Source organism: Lithobates pipiens, unplaced genomic scaffold, assembly GCF_037356315.1.
Source record: "Lithobates pipiens isolate NorthernLeopardFrog02 unplaced genomic scaffold, aLitPip1_a1.2 Scaffold_19, whole genome shotgun sequence".
NCBI classification, from domain to species: domain Eukaryota; kingdom Metazoa; phylum Chordata; class Amphibia; order Anura; family Ranidae; genus Lithobates; species Lithobates pipiens.
Window position 1 is genome coordinate 432,780,388 of NW_027507764.1, and position 19,245 is coordinate 432,799,632.

At 40.3% G+C, this 19,245-nt stretch overlaps 1 protein-coding gene across 2 annotated transcripts in view; it reads right to left on the reverse strand.

The window, feature by feature from the left end:
* Nucleotides 1-19,245, reverse strand: part of TRAPPC8 (trafficking protein particle complex subunit 8) — a 128,988-nt gene that overhangs the window by 81,609 nt on the left and 28,134 nt on the right. Inside the window, exons 3-7 of one of the 2 annotated variants that reach the window (XM_077492613.1) lie at nt 18,997-19,080; nt 14,822-14,911; nt 9,338-9,512; nt 7,173-7,326; nt 5,061-5,151 (exon numbers count right to left, since the gene is read on the reverse strand). In XM_077492613.1, coding sequence (XP_077348739.1) covers nt 5,061-5,151; nt 7,173-7,326; nt 9,338-9,512; nt 14,822-14,911; nt 18,997-19,080 — 594 coding nt within the window. The remainder of the gene's footprint in view (nt 1-5,060; nt 5,152-7,172; nt 7,327-9,337; nt 9,513-14,821; nt 14,912-18,996; nt 19,081-19,245) is intronic. The other variant, XM_077492614.1, reaches the window with a different exon arrangement.

Genomic DNA, 19,245 nt, shown 5'->3' on the forward strand with positions numbered 1-19,245 from the left:
ATATTACAAAAAGCAGATACTTCTATTTAAACTGAATAACTCAGGGAAATGACACATTTAGGAAAAAACATACAAATTCAGACCTTTATGTTTTTTTCAGATGCAATCTCTAACATGATGTTATATTAGGTGGCTTATATATTATTGTGTGACAACACATTTCCTACAAGAGGTTGATGTTGATGTTGCTCATCATATACTGCAGATTACATTACATACATCAGCATGTATGTTTTGTTTTCTCAATGTCTTCAACTTCATTGATTTAAGGTCATGTTATATGTTGTGGGGGGGCTTCTCGGAGGGCAGATCATTTAAATGTATGAAAAGAAACCATTGCCAATACATAAAGTCTTAGTTCCAATCGCAGGAAACCCTAGCCCTTCCTAGAGGAAATACACGCCCCATCCTTGGAAGATCTTCAAATCCCAGACAACCCGATTTTGAGTGTACAAATTGATGCACTCTATACATTTACATTAAGGTTAGATTACCAGCAGCATTTTTCCGCTATGAAATGCCTTGCATGGAGGCACCCCATTTACTTTGCATGAGACCTAAAGCAGTATTAAACCCAAAAGCAAACATTCATTATACTGCAGTTTACCAATTTGTTTTGTTGAAATAGCTGTATTCGTTTCCTTTTTTTTAGGATTTCTTTCTTCTATTTCCATCTGGTGATCCAGCCAGCAAGTCTGTAGCTTTTCAAAAGCACAAGCTCTGCAGCAGAATGTATCCCTTTACATGGATGAGAAAAACCAATTACAGTGAGGGAAGAAAGTATCTGATCGCATGTGGATTTTGTACGTTTGCCCACTGACAAAGAAATTATCAGTCTATAATTTTAAATGGTAGTTTGTTTTTTCAACAGTGAGAGGCAGAATAACAAAAATATCCAGAATTTTTTTTTTTTAAGTTCTAGATTGATTTGCATTTTAATGAGTGAAACAAGTATTTGACCCCTTCGCAAAATATGACTTAGTACTTGGTGGCAAAACCCTTGTTGGCAATCACAGAGGTCAGACATTTCTTGTACTTGGCCACCAGGTTTGCACACATCCCAGGAGGGATTTTGTCCCACTCCTCTTTGCAGATCCTCTCCAAGTCATTAAGGTTTCAAGGCTGACTTTTAGTTAACTCGAACCTTCAGCTCCCTCCACATATTTTCTATGGGATTAAGGTCTGGACACTGGCTAGGCCACTCCAGGACCTTGATGTGCTTTCTTGAGCCACTTCTATGGTGCCTTGGCCGTGTGTGTTTTGGGTCATTGTCATGCTGGAATACCCATCCATGACCCATTTTCAATGTCCTGGCTGAGGGAAGCCAGGATTTCACAGTAAATGGCCCTGTCCACCGTCCCTTTGATGCGGTGCAGTTGTCCTGTCCACTTAGCAGAAAAACACCCTCAAAGTATACTGTTTCCACCTCCATGTTCGACAGTGGGTATGGTGTTTTTGGGGTCATAGGCAGCATTCCTACTCCAAACACGACAAGTTGAGTTGATGCCAAAGAGCTAGATTTTGGTCTCATCTGGCCACAACACTTTCACCCAGCTCTCCTCTGAATCATTCAGATGTTCATTAGCAAGTTTTAGACAGGCCTGCACATGTGATTTCTTGAGCATGGAGACCTTGCAGGCGCTGCAAGATTTCAGTCCTTCACAGTGTAGTGTGTTACCAATTGTTTTCTTGGAGATTACTATGGTCCCAGCTGGCTTGAGATCTTTAACAAGATTCTCCCGTGTAGTTGTGGGCTGATTCCTCACCATTGTAATGATCATTGAAACTCCACAAGGTGAGATCTTGCATGGAGCCCCAGACCGATGGAGATTGACAGTTATTTTGTGTTTCTTCCATTTGCGAATAATTGCACCAACTGTTGTCACCCTCTCACCAACCTGCTCGGCGATGGACTTGTAGCACATCCCAGCCTTGTGTAGGTCCTATAATCTTGTCCCTGACATACTTGGGCAACTCTTTGATCTTGGCCATGGTAGAAAGAGTGTAATCCGATTGCTTCTGTGGATGCGTCTTTTATACAAGTAACAAACAGATTAGGAGCACTCCCTTTAAGAGAGCGCTCGTAATCTCAGCTAGTTACCTGTATAGAAGACACCTGGGAGCCATAAATCTTGCCAATTGATAGGGGATCAAATACTTATTTTACTCAAACTGCAAATCAATTTAGAACTTTTTTGAAATGCGTTTTTCTGGATATTTTTGTTGTTCTTCTGTCTCTCACTGTTAAAACAAACCTAACATTAAAATTATAGACTGATCATTTCTTTGTCAGTGGGCAAATGTACAAAATCAGAAGATAAAATACTTTTTTCGCCTCACTAACACTGGCAGGGGTGATTAAAATGTTTAGATCCTATTTGTTCATGCAAAACCTTTATCCCAAAAAGGAAAAAAAAAAACTGTTTGCTGTAGCCGACTATAAAGCGTGAACTGGAATTTGGCCTCAATTTGTTAGTGTATTTAAATCTGCTAATACATTTTACACTACACTGCCCCCAAGACTAATAATTGTGCTGTCTGCTGTGCCTTCTGTGCTCATTCATCCAGAGTTGTCTCTCTCAAATACAGGTGTGTTACTGGCCAGAACACCAGGTGAAAACAGAGGGAAAAAAGACAAAGAAAACTGATGTAGTCAACATGTCTAATCATTGGTAAGCTACGTTACATTTTTGATTTTGCTTTAACCACTTGCCTACAGGGCACTTCCCCTCTTCCTGTCCAGCCCGATTTTCAGGTTCCAGCACTGTCGCGTTTTGAATGAAAATGTCACGGTTATGCAACACTGTACCCAAACAAAAAATTGTATAATTTTTTTGGAGACAGATAGGGCTTTCGTTTGGTGACATCACCACTGAGGTTCTTATTTTTTGCTAAATAAACGAAAAAAGGCTAAAAATTAACAATTAAAAATGAACAATTATTTTTACCATTTGTCATAAATTGTGTAAAGAAGTAATTTTTCTCCTTCACTGATGTGCGCTGATGAGGCTGCACTGATAATCAGTGCCCTGATTACCAGTGTAGATGTCCCGTGTAGATTTATAAATGATAAAAATTACTGCGCCAAACAAAAAAGCTGCCGACACTTCAATTAGACAAACTGTATAAATAAACGTAAAAAGTGCAGCGCTGTATAGAAGTAAATGTGCAAACAAGTGAAGTGCAACACAATTGTGTCAGATGTACAAGAATATTGGTTTATACCTGCATAAATATAAATAATAAAGTGCAAATGTACCAACAAGTGGAAAAAAAAAAAATCACAATGTCCACCAATCTTGATTCAAAAGTGAAAACGCTTAGTAGATCCACAATAAGTCCATGTAAATAGATGTGACTAGATTGAGGACAGTTCCTAGATAAGAATATTATATATATATATATATATATATATATATATATATATATATATATATCTGCAGCCGTGAGGAAAAAAAACCATGAAAAGAATTCCCCATCCACTGTGCAGCCACCACCAAACAAGTAAATTGGGTACTCTTACGGAATTGTATGGACCCCCGGCCAGTGCAAGCAAAAAAAAAAAAAATGGAAAATTAGTTGCTTCACAGGAACCAGCATGAGGGATGAACAGCATCTAAACAGCATCTAAACTCCAAAAAGCATTAGGCTCCACGAGTCATGAAAAAAAAGAGAAGTTGTCACATAGCATAAAATCCTTAAGCTAGGGGTTTTTTGAGTAAAGTAGAACACATACATCAATATATATATGAATAAAGGCACTGTAAAACTATGTGATCACAAAGAGCTTGAAGAGAGCGCAATACCATGGAGCAAGCACAATACGACCCAATGCTTTTCGTCCACTACTCCAAATGACGTCTTAGGCAGCATTCACACCTGAGCGTAGCATTTTCAAGCGTTTTTTGTGGCGTTTTTTACCACGATTCGCGGCGAATTTGTGCAGGGCAAAAGGTCACCAATGTTAAAAGAAGAAAAACGCCAAAATCAGCCCGATTCGCGCGACAAAAAAGGGTCGGGAACTTGTTTGAGCTTCAGGCGTAGGGCTTCAGGCGACTTGGAGTGGAGATGTGAACCATCTCCATTGAGAATAATGGATTTTTTCCCCTCCAGCGTTTTGTAGCTTCAGTTGTCAAGCTACAAAACGCTCAGGTGTGAATGGGGTCTAAGTGGACAAACTGCGTCAGTTTGTATTGTGCTGGCTCCATGGTATTGCACTCTCTTCAAACTCTCTGTGATCACATAATTTTGCAGTGCCTATATTCATCTATATTGTTCTACTTTACTCAATAAAACCCTTGCTTAAGGTTTTTTAGCTATGTGGCGACTTCTCATTTTTTCATGACTGGTAGAGCCTAATGCTTTTTAGTTTTGAGACGGTGTTGCTGTTCAAAAGTGACTACTTTTCTTCATGTAATTGACCCCTTGCCACTGCCTGGGGGTCCATACGATTTGGTAAGCGTACCCAATTATCTTGTTTTGTAGTGGCCGCACAGTGGATGGGGAATTCTTTTCATGGTGGTTTTGCCAGTTATTGGCTCACCTCTCCTCGCGGGTTGTCAGCATAAGGAAAGGATTGTCAATTTAAACAGGATTTTCTGGTTCTCAGCTGTGATTGGACACAGTTGATCACATAGTAAAGAGCTGCTGTGATTGGCTTTTTACACACAGATATGTGATTAGTTGTACCTGAAGGATGCAGTGATCACAGATCACTGCTGATGCGCGCCGCAGAGGAAGCGCAGGCAGCGTGAGCACGTCATAAGATCACGGCAAAGTGAGACCGTGCCGTCGGTAGCCTTCATTCGACTAAAGCGTGAATCTGTTAATACCGCTTTAAAGAGCCTCAACACACAAAATGCACCTGTAATACTTCTGGGAAACAACACCAAAGTGCACATATACCATGCGGTAAAACATGAATTTTAATGTGCGGTAGCGCAAAAAGATTTAAATCCAGCCTAAGGTGCTTTGTTTTTTTATTTAAAGTATCACTCTAAGTTCTTTAAACTAGAGAAACATCACATTCAAAACAAAATATTTTTACATATTATTGCAACCTTTCACAGAGTGTTCCAATCCATCCACAGAAATGACATGGTCTGAATTCTTGCTTGGTAAAGCAGTACTGGAACTATCTTCATACGAATCCTAGGGGGAAAAAAAAAATATTTTTTAAAAATACGGTTTAATATGGAACAAAGAATCAAAATAATTTTGACCTTATTTAAAACTACATTCACACCTGTAAATTGGCCTGACAGCATTTACATGTGAGAACACCAGTGAGGAGATCCTGGCGTTTAGCTGCAGGATGTAACCCCATTGATTGGAGGCAATGGGAGTTTGCCAACTCCTGTAGCCAATTTTAGCCACTCACAAATAATTGCTATACAGCAATTACCTGCCAGTGATTGGTCGTGGACTCAGATTGTCTTCTGGGGTTCTCAAAGGTAACCATCAATAGCTCTGATTAGTGACAAGATGAAAAGAGCAAAGTTATCAATTAAGGGTAGACATACATAGGTCAGATGCAATGGCTGGGACAAGTAGGGCTTCTCCAGGGGTGCAATATTAAACTATCCATTCCATCAAACTGGATTCATGACCCCTGATCCTCCGTCTAGACAGTACTGACTGGCCCTGTGCTGATCACATGCACCCTACCAAATAAACACACCAAACTGAGCATGTGCAGAGTACCCCCAAAGTGGTGGGGGAACTATGGTTCCTCATAGCGAATGGTTGGTATGAGGCTCCATCGCTCACGCGCCAGTGGACTGAGCCGGGCTGGGTGTTCCGGTTGGGAAATGCTTATATAAAAAGGTGGGGGTTGAAGAGGACCCACTAGACAGCACCGGTGGTCGCCTCTCGCAGGTGTGCTGAGTAGGATCTCAAATTTTGGTATGCTTTATATATGCAGTGTATTGATCACCATTTATCCAGTTGCCTCCACTAGTCTTGTATCTAGCCATCGATGTGGGACTTTGGGTCTCCTTTTTTTTCCATGTAGGTCTGAATATATTGTGGGGGCCTCAAGTACTTTTATGGTGTTGACATTCCAAGTTTGTGTGGCCACTAGGAACTATGTTGCATTACCATTGAGTTTTGTGGATTGTTGATCCATGGCCCCTTATTGTGAAACAAATGCATAACCTTTTTTTAGGTGAGCTGTGAGCATATGATCTAAGTCTATCTTTACATCATTGTGGCGCTAGGACCTTGTGGTGATTATCCATGCATTGCTTTTATATATATCTACTTTAGGACATCAATGCGATCAACCAAGAACATTATCGGAGATTCTCCTTAATATTCCTGCTCTGCATGTGTTTTCTCAAGCCAGTTTGAGAGAAATGTGGAGTCTTGACTTTAGTATGCAAGTATAGCAGACCACTTTTGGTGTTGTAACTTAAATTAGGTTACAATTTTGCCTACCACCAGTACTATTTGGTAGCATTATTCGTTTTTAGATTGTGGTCCTCGCTTGTATGCATGTCCCCGCATCTGCGCTTAGTAACTATAACTAAGCCATCCTGTGTTGCGCCTACTCTCCTATTTAAGTACTCAAATTTTACAAGAAATACACATCCTCGATTCTGATTTTTACCAATGTGTGCTGTTATACTGATGTGTATATTACTGTATTTCTATCTAGTAATTATACTTTGGCTCCTGAAGAAGCGTTTATTCATGAAAAATCTGGTCCCCAATGCACTCCAAGTATTCTTCTGTGCCACAGTTCTACAATAGGGTCCACTGGGCCCACACCAAGGAACAATATATAAGCATGATGTTTTTGATATATTGGTTCTCTTACACTGTTCATACTAAAGAGTTTTTACTTGTCGTTTAGTGGAATAAAATTGCAATTTTAACATATATGGTGCGCCTACAAAGTCCATATTTCCTTCTAATTACGATAATTTTTGTTATGTGGTTTAGGACATGGCATAGTGTAATCTTTTGGAACACCTCAAGTACCACCCTGGGTTGGTGTACTGGTATTTAAATCAATTAATTAAGTCCAATAAGGTGCATGACATCTCCTGAGCTTATCTCTATTATTTACATCTGGCAATGTTATTGCTCTCCCAGAAGACAGCCTATATTTCTGGAACCCTAAGCATCTTCAACATTACTGTAGAGTCGGTGCAGCCGTGAAAACATACTTGGTATTGCATGGTGTTTTTCTGGATGTACTGGCTCCAGGGATCGGGTATTTGCTCATCTGTTCCTTTAAGAGATGTTCGCGAATTAATCTTTAGTAAGTAACATCCTTGAGTCCCATACCTTTGTATCATTTCTTCATATATTGTATCAGCCCTTAGGAAAAACAGATAATAGTAAAAACAAACTAAAAGACAGACATGACAAATTAAAGGTCCATTACAAAATATTTACCATTTCCCAAGAAAATATAACTTTTAGTGCTCCTATCCATGGGCTTTGGGCTTGTGTTGATGTCTTCAATTTGACATGAGTTTGATATGCTTCCACAAACATTCAGAATTCATTGACAGTTGTATTTGACCTTTTGAAATCTAACGTGCTGGGCTATACATATATACCGTACATATACACCATCATCAAATATAATGAAATCCACCAATGATACAGGCATAAAAAAACCATAAAAGTCCACACGTGCAATAATGCGTCAAGACACTAGTTCTAATGTGCTACTGTGATTTTCTGCCACCAAACACATAGCAGAAGGCTTACCGGAGGAAAATGACTTAAGATTATAGAGCAGTCCTATAGCGCTCTAAACAGTAGTGGCCAATACTCCTCCTGGCTTCTCGCTCTCAGCCACCAAAATTGCCAAACAAAAGTATCACTTTAACCATTTCAGTCCCGGAAGATTTTACCCCCTTCCTGACCAAAGCACTTTCTGCGATTCAGCACTGTGTCGCTTTAACTGACAATTGCACGGTCGTGCGATGTTGCAACCAAACACAATTAACATCCTTTTTTTTCCCCCACAAATAGAGCTTTCTTTTGGTGGTATTCGATGGCCTCTACGGTTTTTAATTTTTGCTCTATAAACAAAAAAAGCACCAATTAAAAAAAAAAAAAAAAGCTATATTTTTTACTTTTTGCTATATCTATCCCCAAAAATATATATAAAAAATATTTTTTTCCTCAGTTTAGGCCAATGTGTATTTTACATATTTTTGGTTAACTGCTTAAGGACCGCTTTCCTGTATATATACAGTACAGACCAAAAGTTTGGACACACCTTCTCATTCAAAGAGTTTTCTTTATTTTCAGGACTATGAAAATTGTAGAATCACACTGAAGGCATCACAACTATGAATTAACACATGTGGAATTATATACTTAACAAAAAAGTGTGAAACAACTGAAAATATGTCTTATATTCTAGGGTCTTCAAAGTAGCCATCTTTTGCTTTGATTACTGCTCAGCACACTCTTGGCATTCTGTTGATGAGCTTAACAGGTATATTATATGTTACTTGAAAAATACTGCCAATAATAATATAAATACATGTCTATAAGAGGTGTCTGAATGCACAGTATATTTTTGGAGCCCATCTATGCATGTAGAGGCATTTGAGTTATTTCAAGGTGGTTTTGTATTCCTATACTCTCGTATGGGAACACAAAACCCTTTTGACATAAAGCAAAGACCATTTACAAGGACCTTATATAGGTTAATCTGTATAAGACCGCTTTCACACTGAGGTAGTTTTCAGGTGTTTTAGAGATAGAAATAGCGACTGTAAAGCGCCTGAAAACTGCCTCCCATTCATTACAATGGGTACTTTCACACCTGGGAGGTGCGCATGCGGAACATTCATAAAAGTCCTGCAAGGAGCATCTTTGTATCAGTTTGGGAGCTCTGTATACAGCACTCCCAAAACATGCCCCTGCCCATTGCAATGAATGGGCAGCGCTTTGGAAGTGCTGCAAAACAGGAGTTTTTAATTCCTTCCTTGGGGTAAAAAGCTCCCCACTAGTGGCTGAAAAGCGATTTATCGCTAACGTGGCTGCGGCCCCAGTGTGAAAGGGGTTTAAGCCTCAATGGGGTTGAGTCTTAATAGAGAGTGCAAAAATCGGTTCATGGTGGCCAATCAGCATCTAACCTCAGCTTGTTAAATTAAGCTTTGACAAAAAAAAAAAAAAAAAAATCTGATTGGTTTCTATACATAGCTGTAACATCTTGCATTCTCCAGTTTTAGTAAATGAACTCCAATGTCTTCACACATCCAAAAATGCAAAAAGGTCATCAATCACTACTGAGAAGTTACATTTAAATGAACACAGATCTCTTTGTGAGTAATAGATTAATATCAACACAATTGCAACTTACCTTTTCTCATCATCACCACTGACATCATGCAGTAGAACATAATACTTCAGAGTGTTGGGGGTAAACCACTTAGGATAGTTATAGTCATTACTGTGTTGAATCCGATGTTGCTCTTGAGATAACTTGAGAAACTGCTCCACAGGTTCTGGTTCATGTGAAGAAACTACTAACATACCTGAATGGTTTGTTAAGTAAACACTTGAAGCTGAAATGTAATCTGCAGTCAAACGCTCCCCATAGACACATTCCTAAATCTTGTGGACAACCTTTCCAGAAGAGTTAAAGCTGTTATAGCTGCAAAGGGTAGGCCAACTCAATATTGAACCCAACGGACTAAGACGCCATTAAAGTTAATGTACGTGTAAAGCATGGGTGCCCAACCAGTGGCCCGCGGAGCCCTTTGATGTGGCCCGCGACCTCCTGCTCTGGGATGGCTGGTTGGCAAGCCCAGATCGCGGGTTTCTGACCCGGCACCCCAGAGGATAAGTGTTGTGAATTAAGCCGGCGGTAGAGGAAGCAAGTGGTTGCGTAGCAGAGCCACATAAGATGATGCTTCCTGTATAGCGCCACCTCCTGTCACAGGCGGAGTGATACCAAATGCACTCTGCCTGGAACAGCAACAGCTGGCGATACCCGAATTGAAGACGGTTATTAAAGATATGTTTAATACTATAATTACAGTGTATATATGGGCATATCTGTTCTGCAGTGGTTGCCGAGCTGCTTTCCAACTGCACTGAGCCATAGACCTCTGTTATTACCTACGGATTTGGTGCGCTTTCAGAAAGTGCACAACACCTGCAGGATATAATATAATTCTATGGCTAAGTGCAGCTAACCCACAGGAAAGCCAGAGGTGCACTGCTCTGGGTAGACCACAGCACATAAGTGTGAAAGCAGCCTTAGGCCCCTTCCACATGATTGGTCTGACCCTCCATTCTCCTCTATGAAGCAGCAAATGTAAACAGACTTGTGTGCGTTTACAACTGCATACCTTCAATCCGATCCGCTAAAGAAAAAAAACAGAAGGGGATCTGTCCCCTTCAATCTTGGCAGATCAGAGGGCCCATAGAGTAGAGTGGGCTGTGTCCATGTCCGCTCTGCATATGCAGAGTGTACACGGACCTGTCATCCACCCACTATGCTCATTGTGGCCCGCGACTTGTTACCAAGTCGCTTAAGTGGCCCTTGCTCTTCAAAAGATTGGGCACCCCTGGTGTAAAGGCAGGCATCCCAATACTTTTGGTAGTATAGTTAACAGGCGGTCCACGGTTTACTAACAAGATAGGGTCTGTAGGTTTGTTCTTAAGTTGAATCTGTAAGTCGGAACAAGTACATTTTTTAAGTGTAGCTCCAGCCCAAAAAAACGATTTTTAAGCTTTTTGGATAGCATAATAGTTTATACTAGCATAACAGATAGTTTAATACCCCTGTAATGTTTGTTTTGCTGTCTGTGCCCCTGTACAGAAGATTTCACCTCACTTTTTTTGGGTTGTTGTGGTAACAAGCCTTGGTGGTAAGGCTTCAGTGGAGACACCTTTTTCCCATAACTCTTACAGGAGTGAATTTTCCTTCCTAGGGATAGATTTCTTCTCACTTCCTGTTGTCTACCTCTGTTTTTAAGTCAGATGTTGGTAACTAGGGGACCGTTTGTATATCAAATCAGCACACAAAAGAAAAATTTGGCACAATCAGGCTTTTATTGCAGTGCACAAATACCGACAGTAATGCTGTGGTTCACAGCTATGCAGGTATGATGGAGCACCCATGCATTTTTGTGTTTCCAGTAGGTAATAAAGCCTTAACTTCCTATTGACTGACATTAGTTTCATTCAACATGATTTGAACAAATTTAGGTCCCGCTTGACAGAGGCTGAGGATCAGATCTCACAGCTGGAAGACACTGTTAGACATGATTCTACTGAGCTGCATGTTTTACAGATGCAAGTGAAAGACCGGCAGGAGAAAAATAAAATCGGTACTGAAAATAGATTATTTCGTAATATTCTAAGAGCCCTAGGACTGCCAGAAAGGGCGGAGGGCTCTAGGCGGGGCGAAATTTGCTAAAATCTTTTTAACCACCCAATTGTAGTCGAACTGGCGCACCATGTTCCCCTACTCCCTCAAGTTCCAGAGGCACCACCACACCTATTTCTCTTTTGGTTACTTAGCTACAGGGATTTTGATATGCTATTTGCTGCAACCACAAACAGGATCAAACTAATGAAAACATTAAAATCTCTCTTTTGCCTAACTATTCTCTGTAATCCAACAATGTAGATGCTCCTTTACAGAAGTCCGTAAATACCTCAGGGATAAGAGACTGAAGAACAGCCTACTGGACCGCAGCAAACTGGGGACCCAGGTTGGAGAAACTTTCCGCTTCTTTGACAATCAGGCAGCTGACTATCTGGCTTGATATTCGGTCATGTGTGGGATCTGGGGTTCCTCTACTTGGGGCTCTCATGTCCGTAATTATTGGTTCACTGCAAGTATTTGTACCCGTTTTTCTTATGTTTTCAGTTGGAATAGTTTGTGATATACCGCATTGATCAGCGTACAACATGCACTTTTTTCCCCTTAAAATCAGGGGAAAATAGTGGGTGCGTGTTATACGCCGATCCCCCGCCGATTGTGCAGTTTTCTGCGGCTTTCAGGTGCTCTCAGCGGCTTTCTGAAAATAGCCGAAAGCCTCAGAGAACGGCTGAGAGCTCCCGAGCGCCGCCGAGATACACAGGACATCCCCTCTGTATCTCGGCGGCACCATTTTTAAATGGCAAGCCTGCAACAAACACTGACAAGGCTGCAAATGACTGACAATGCTGCAATGCAAGGCTGCAAATTACACTGACAAGGCTGCAAATGACTGACAAGGCTGCAATGCAAGGCTGCAAATGACACGGACAAGGCTGCAAATGACTGACAAGGCTGCAATGCAAGGCTGCAAATGACACTGACAAGGCTGCAAATGACTGACAAGGCTGCAATGCAAGGCTGCAAATGACACTGACAAGGCTGCAAATGACTGACAAGGCTGCAATGCAAGGCTGCAAATGACTGACAAGGCTGCAATGAAAGGTTGCAATTGACACTGACAAGGCTGCATTGATGAGCATTAAATGTACGTTTTTTTTTCCTTAAACTTCCCTCCTAAACTTGGGGTGTGTGTTATACGCCGATAAATACGGCATATTTAATTTTGGAGAGTTTTCAAAGTGTCCAGTATGCATGAGGCCTTGAAGGTTTACATAGATTTTTTTTAAGTGGTAATGCCATTTTGTATATGCAATAACTCTATATATATCTATCTAGAGATAAATATATATTTAATGCGGTCATGTAGGCCCGTGGTTGGGTTTTTTCCCATCCTCAAGCCCTCCTAGTAATAAATTAAATGAACTGTGGCCATTTTACAATTCTTGTTTTGGGTCAAGGCCTCTATACAGTTGGGCTCTTGTTTTTCAGTCCGGCTGTATACAGGTAGGGTTAGCACATTTAGCACTAAGGATGTTTTTGTGTAGTTTGTTGTTTTTCTGTGTTGGCTCGTGCTCATTTTGCAGCCCTTAAGGGTTTATCCTCTATTGTTCAGTGGAGTCTGTCCCCGTTAGCTATCACTTCATGACTTCACAAAACCCCATGTATTGGAATATTCAAGGCTTTAACTCAAAGTTCAAATGGGCCTTAACGTTTCAATATGTGAAACTTTCTGCCCCACATTTTATTGTTGCAAGAGACATCTTATGGGTAGCAAAACTCTAGCTCTAAAAGCAAAAAACATGGGTGCAGAGTGCTTTCCACGCTACGTACTCCAGTTTGAAGGTTTCCACACTGACCCCTATGGCAAATGCCATAGTAGTTTTCAGCTTATGAAATCAGAGACACGTTTTAATTTATTTGTATATACCCACTTCCTTTTCAGACCTCCTCCTATACGCTGTTCTTAAGAAGGTTACCTGTACTGCCTAGCAAACGTATTGATCATGGTAGACTTTAATGCCAGCCTTTCTCCTGATCTAAACAGACCCTCTCCCACAAAACACAAGTAGCAATCTTTCAGCATAGGCTAATGCTGCTGACCTTGCAGAAAACCTCCCCCATATAGACTAGGCTTTACTCAGTCTCCCTCTCTTAGATTGTGGGGTGCATTTAAAGTAGAACTATAGGCAAAACATTTTTTTCAAATTTGGATAGAGCAAGGGATGGTTATATAGCCTGTCAGTTTTTTTTTTTTACATCCCTGTCCCATAGCCAAACAGGAAGCAAGGGGAAATCTCTGCAAATGAAGGGAATTCTTTGGAGACCCCAGGTCACCAGAACTAGTGTCCCCATTGGAAGATTTCCTTTATTATTTTTCTGGGGACAACTCAAAATATGGGATTTTTATTTACTTTTAATTATAATAGCAAACAGGAAAAATTGAGAGGGTGAATCTGCCTAACAGGGGCACAGACAGCAATAAAAACTGACAGGGGTTCTAATCCATCTCCAACGTATCTAAAACTAAAGAAGTGTTTTGCCTTTAGTTATACTTTAACCACTTCAATACCAGGCACTTATTTCCTGGCCATGACAATTTTCAGCTTTTAGTGCTGTCACATTTTGAATGACAATTGCAAGGTCATGCTACACTGTACCCAAATAATTATTTTATCATTTTGTTCCCACAAATAGATATTTCTTTTGGTGGTATTTGATCACTGCTAGGCTTTTATTTTTTGCGCAACAAATAAAAAAAAAAAAAAAAAAAAAAAAAGGAAAATTTTGAAAAAAAAAAAACAATAAAATTAGGTTGTTTCTGTTATAAAATGTTGTAAATAAGTACGTTTTCTCCTTCACTGATGGGCACTGATGAGGCTGCACTGATGGGCACTGATAGGTGGCATGAATGGGCACTGATGGGCATCACTGATAGAAAGACATCTGGCAAGCATTGGTAATGGGCACTGACTGACATATTGTGGGCACTGTCATCCCTGGTGGCATACCCGGTCATCCATCCGTTGTGTGACCATCCCTGGTGGTCCAGTGTGGACATCCATGGGGAGGGAATGCACCGATAACCAGCACAGAAATGTCATATGACGTCCAGTCAGGATAACTGAACCCCTGGCCGGCAGTTATTTTGCCATAGACTGGGCGGGAAGTGGTTAAGGCATTTACAAGGGGTCAGTACATTCCCTTAATAGCAGGTATTAGGTCTCAACAAGCCTCTGTTATACAGCACCTACAATAGGGGATGGATGCACAGGCTGCCACCTTCGCATCCTCCCCTACTACTATTAATTTTGACCTTCCTTAGTTTGTGAAAAGAGTTGCATTTACATCTGGCTGAGGTCACAAGATTATTGTCTATAAGTGAAGCCATTTCTTTCATTTTTGTGGTCAGCTTTAATTTTTCTAATATTTATACATCTGTGACACTGCACCCAGTTTATCACTTCCCATACATAAACTGCAAAAAATAAATCAGACTGAAAAGGATACAGGCTAAATAGTGGTTTAAGAATTCATGATCCGAGGCTGGCATGGACTGGAAAAAACTCTCTCGGTAGGACTCAAACCATGGCGTAGTTGCTGCAAATATAGAAATACCCACATAAAGACCCCACATTAAATGTCATAACACCTGAATAGATTGGGACATTAGTAGGGTGTGGACACAGACTAAAGCTGGGTATACACTGGTGGATTTCTGAACATTTGTACAAAAATTCTCAGTACATTTGACAGCCTGATGAATGTAATCTGAAATTACTTCAAAATGTCATTCACTTTTTACATCGGATTTAGTAGTGAATTGACATTACTGAACAAAAACCACATTCAGTTAGAAATTTGTTCATTTGAGAAAAAAATTCCCACCTTCAAATTTTCTTGTCATTTGACCCCACTAACAATTAGAAAATCAAACAAACATGCTTAAAAAAAAATCAAAACAAAAACCTACTAGTGTAGAACCAGCTTAAGTGGAATAAAAAAAAAAAAAAAAAAGACTAAATTGACCATATAAACAAACACAGCAAAAGGTGAAACATGTTGTTATGGTGCAAAAAACAAACAGGGAAATCTGTATTAACCAACATATGATCAAGTCACCATGGTTAGCAGTACTGGGTAAATAACAAACCTAATTTGGCAATTGCTTTACAAAACACCAAAAAAAATAAAAAAAAAATAAATAAAAGTTCAATAACAAGCAAATCAGATGGCAGTAATCATATAGTCATTTTTGTCTGTAGCAAACAGATCACTACATTCAGGCCTCATGCACACTTTAGGCCCGGTTCACACATGTATTGAAACTTCGGTTTCCCTGTGAAAAGAGAAAAATCAGTTCAGCGTTTCACGTCAGTTTTTGATCAGAATCAGGTCAGGACTGCATCAGTATCAGGTCAGGTTTACATCAGGATTTTATCCTGTTCAAAACGGAATGCATCTGCGAATCAGATGTGTTCCCATAGAAGATAATGTGCTTGCAATTCGCACTGCAATGTCCAGAAAATGCCATGCACACATAGCCTGTTATCAGCGTTTTTTGTCTGGAAAAAAAAACCCTGAGCATTAGTGGGTTTGAAGAAGTTTTTTGGCTGGAAAAACGCTCTAAAGCCTCATACACACGGTCAGACTTTGTACAAACTTTTCCGTGGACTTTTGTACAAAGGGCGTGGTCCACAAGTTTGTATTGCATACACACGGTCGGACCTTTTGACAACAAACACAAACGTAATGACGTCACAACATACTGACGCCGCTTCAAAAGAGGACGTTCAATGACTCCAGCGCCACCTTTGGTGAACTTCTGTATTGTAGTCTGATCTTTTGCATTGGTTCTGAGCATGCGTGTTTGTACCTTGTACAAAAGTCCGATGCTTTTGCGTACACACGGTCGGACTTTGCTCCATCGGACTTTTGTTGCCAGAAAGTTTGTCCGTTCGCACAGCCAACAAAAGTCCGATGAAAACAGAAAAAGTTTGTCCGTTGGAGCGTACACACAGTCGGATGTTGCTCCAAAACAGCTAATTTGCATGTTTGTTGTCAAAAAGTCCGACCGTGTGTACGGGCCTTAACTCTGGTCCGATGCTGCATCCACCTAGGCAAGTATGATTGGGGGGGGGGACCCATACTTCTCTTTGAAGCAGAAATTAATTAGGCGAAATTCTAATGAATGAAATGTCTCCAGTGAGGATAAATGCTCTGGTGACAACTGTCTATAACAGAGGTTCTCACTTTAAGATTTCCTCATCGGTCCAGTTGTCTCTACAAGACAGGGAGTGAAGGGGAAAATCTCCCTCAGAGGATACAGGCAGGAAAAATAATGGGACAGACGTGATACAAAACAGTTTTGTCTTTACATACATGTTAAATGGACATAGGGCGCACCTATTTGTAACCAAATAAAAATGATACATCCTCTCTCAAAGTGATGAAACAAAGAAAAGAAGAAGATTAGAGAAAAAAACAAAACAAAAAAACAACTGAATATGTGTGACTTTTCTCATTTGTTAATTTCTCCACATTTGTCTGCTCTACTCTACAAAGACACTTGATCAGACAAATATAAAAACAAAAAGACCTGCATTTATACAGCATACTAGTTGCGATTTGTCCAAGTCATAGGACTGTTATTTACTTAAAATAAAAAGGATAGAAGTCATTTTATGACCCAATGTCCACACTATACTATGCTCTGATGAACTAGCTATCTCAGGCCATTGAAAGAAATAACCTTAGGGCAAGCAGTGAACATGTACATAGAAAATGAGTTTCTGAGCATCTCTGGTTTGTCGTCATAGATCTCACAAGTTTATTTCAGAGATGTACATATTAAAAAGTACTCACCTGAACTAACACAAGGAAAAGCCTTTAGGTTCCACTACTATTGGCTTACTTAGGACCCCCTTTCACACTGAAGGTGTTTTAGCGCTAAAAATAACACCTGTAAAAGTGGCTGAAAACTGCCTCCCATGCCACCCGAGTGTGAAAGCCTGAGTGCTTACACACTGGGGCGGTGCGCTTGCAGGACGTTAGAAAAAGTCCTGCAAGCAGCATCTTTGGGGCGGTTTGGGAGCGCTGTATAACCCCCCCCCCCCCCCCCCCCATTGAAATGCATGGGCAGGGCCGAAACACGGGCGGTTTTAAACCTTTCTTCGGCCACTAGCAGTGGTTTAGCTCTAACGCAGCGTGGCTCTAGTGTGAAAAGGGGTCTTAAGGATAACTTCACCTTTTGGGAAACAATATTAAAAGCACTTATTTTTTCAGGAAAAAACTTTTATTATTTTTTCCCTAAAGGAGCCTGAAAAGTATTGCACTCGTGATCAGTGGATCAGGGGTGCAATGGCAGACTCCTGCAGAAAAGCCCTGCAGCTTTCAGTCAGTACCTCCAATACGAGCTGCAGGACTTGTTAATGAACTATGAGGCCACTCAACAGCGAACTCACAGTCCATTCAGAACTGCAAGCCCTCAGCCGCAATGGCGGAAGTTCCTCTTTAACCACTTCCCACCCACCGGCAGTCATATGACGTCCTTGACTTTGTGCGGGGATATCTGAATGATGCCTGTAGCTGCAGGCATCATTAATCATTCTAGAACTACTAATAAATTTTGTCTGAAATTCCGCTGTTTGTCTCACAAAGCCCCAGACGGCAAAATACACCACAATATTGGGGTCTCGCAACTAGGCCATAAAGATGTCAACTCTTCCCCCGCTGAACCCCACAGTTTGGAGACTGAAGAGGGGGAATAGGGGACTACGCATTATACTTTACAGAGCCTTTTGGAAGAGCCAAGCAATAAGCAAAGCCATCTTCATAGTGCATACTGTTTGGTTATAAAGATTTAACTATTGTTCCAAGTCTCAAGTCCTTTAATTATTTGCTTCTTTGCAAAAGAAAAAAAAAAACACAACACAAACAACACTGCAACTGTGGAATTTTCTTCTTGGACTGCTGAAATGAACTCTGAGATGAGAGCGTGAGCACCTGTCTGAGGACAGTATCCACTCAACTTTCTCTCCTGTGTACCTGGCAGGGAGGGTCCCAGAGAAAGCAGAAAGAACATGTGATGGGTGATCCCCAGACCTAGAGTCTGTTCCATTAAGTACAGGCTGATCCACCTGAATGGTGTCTCTGTGTTTCAGGCAAGTTTGTTGATTGAGAAGCTGTGGGAAGAGCCACACCTGATCCTTATGATGGGATACACTTTGACTAATTAAGATATGCAATTATATTAGTTACTACCATTGCCTAAGCACAATGTCACTTTAGCTCTATGAGCAGTATGTGTTTTCTATATCCATATGTTACATCCAATTTTACTGACATCACGGTCATGAGGCTATTTTTAAACCACCAAGACACATATACAGCTATAAAAAATATTAAACTAAAAAAACAAACAAACAAAAAAAAAAAAACGCAACAAAAAATTAGAAGCACATTTTCAGACTGCAAGGTTAGTAGAATTACATAAAATTTTCAGATCAAAGATAACCATCACCAGAAATTGTTGTTGACATTTGAATTGTTGACAATTAGGAAAATGCACAACTAGATCAGGGGGTAGCTAGATAGTCCTAATAAACGGTAAGGGGGAGAATAAGAGGACTGAAAATGGAGGATTAGGGAGGAGTCATTGTTTTCAGCTCTAGTTGTAATACTACCTGAATAATACTTGGACTTGTTGAGCTCCATCAATGTGTCTTTCCAATTATTGTACCAAGGGACACTAGCTTTAAGAGAGCGATCTGACAGAGAGAATACGGCATTATTTAACCAAATAAAATAAACATTACTTTAATCAAGGGGTGCAAATATGTCCTAAACATTTCAGAAGAATACACAGTAGATGTAATTTCACTGAGATAGTGTTTTATATCTATTGTCAATAGTTAATCTATTTTGGATAAAAA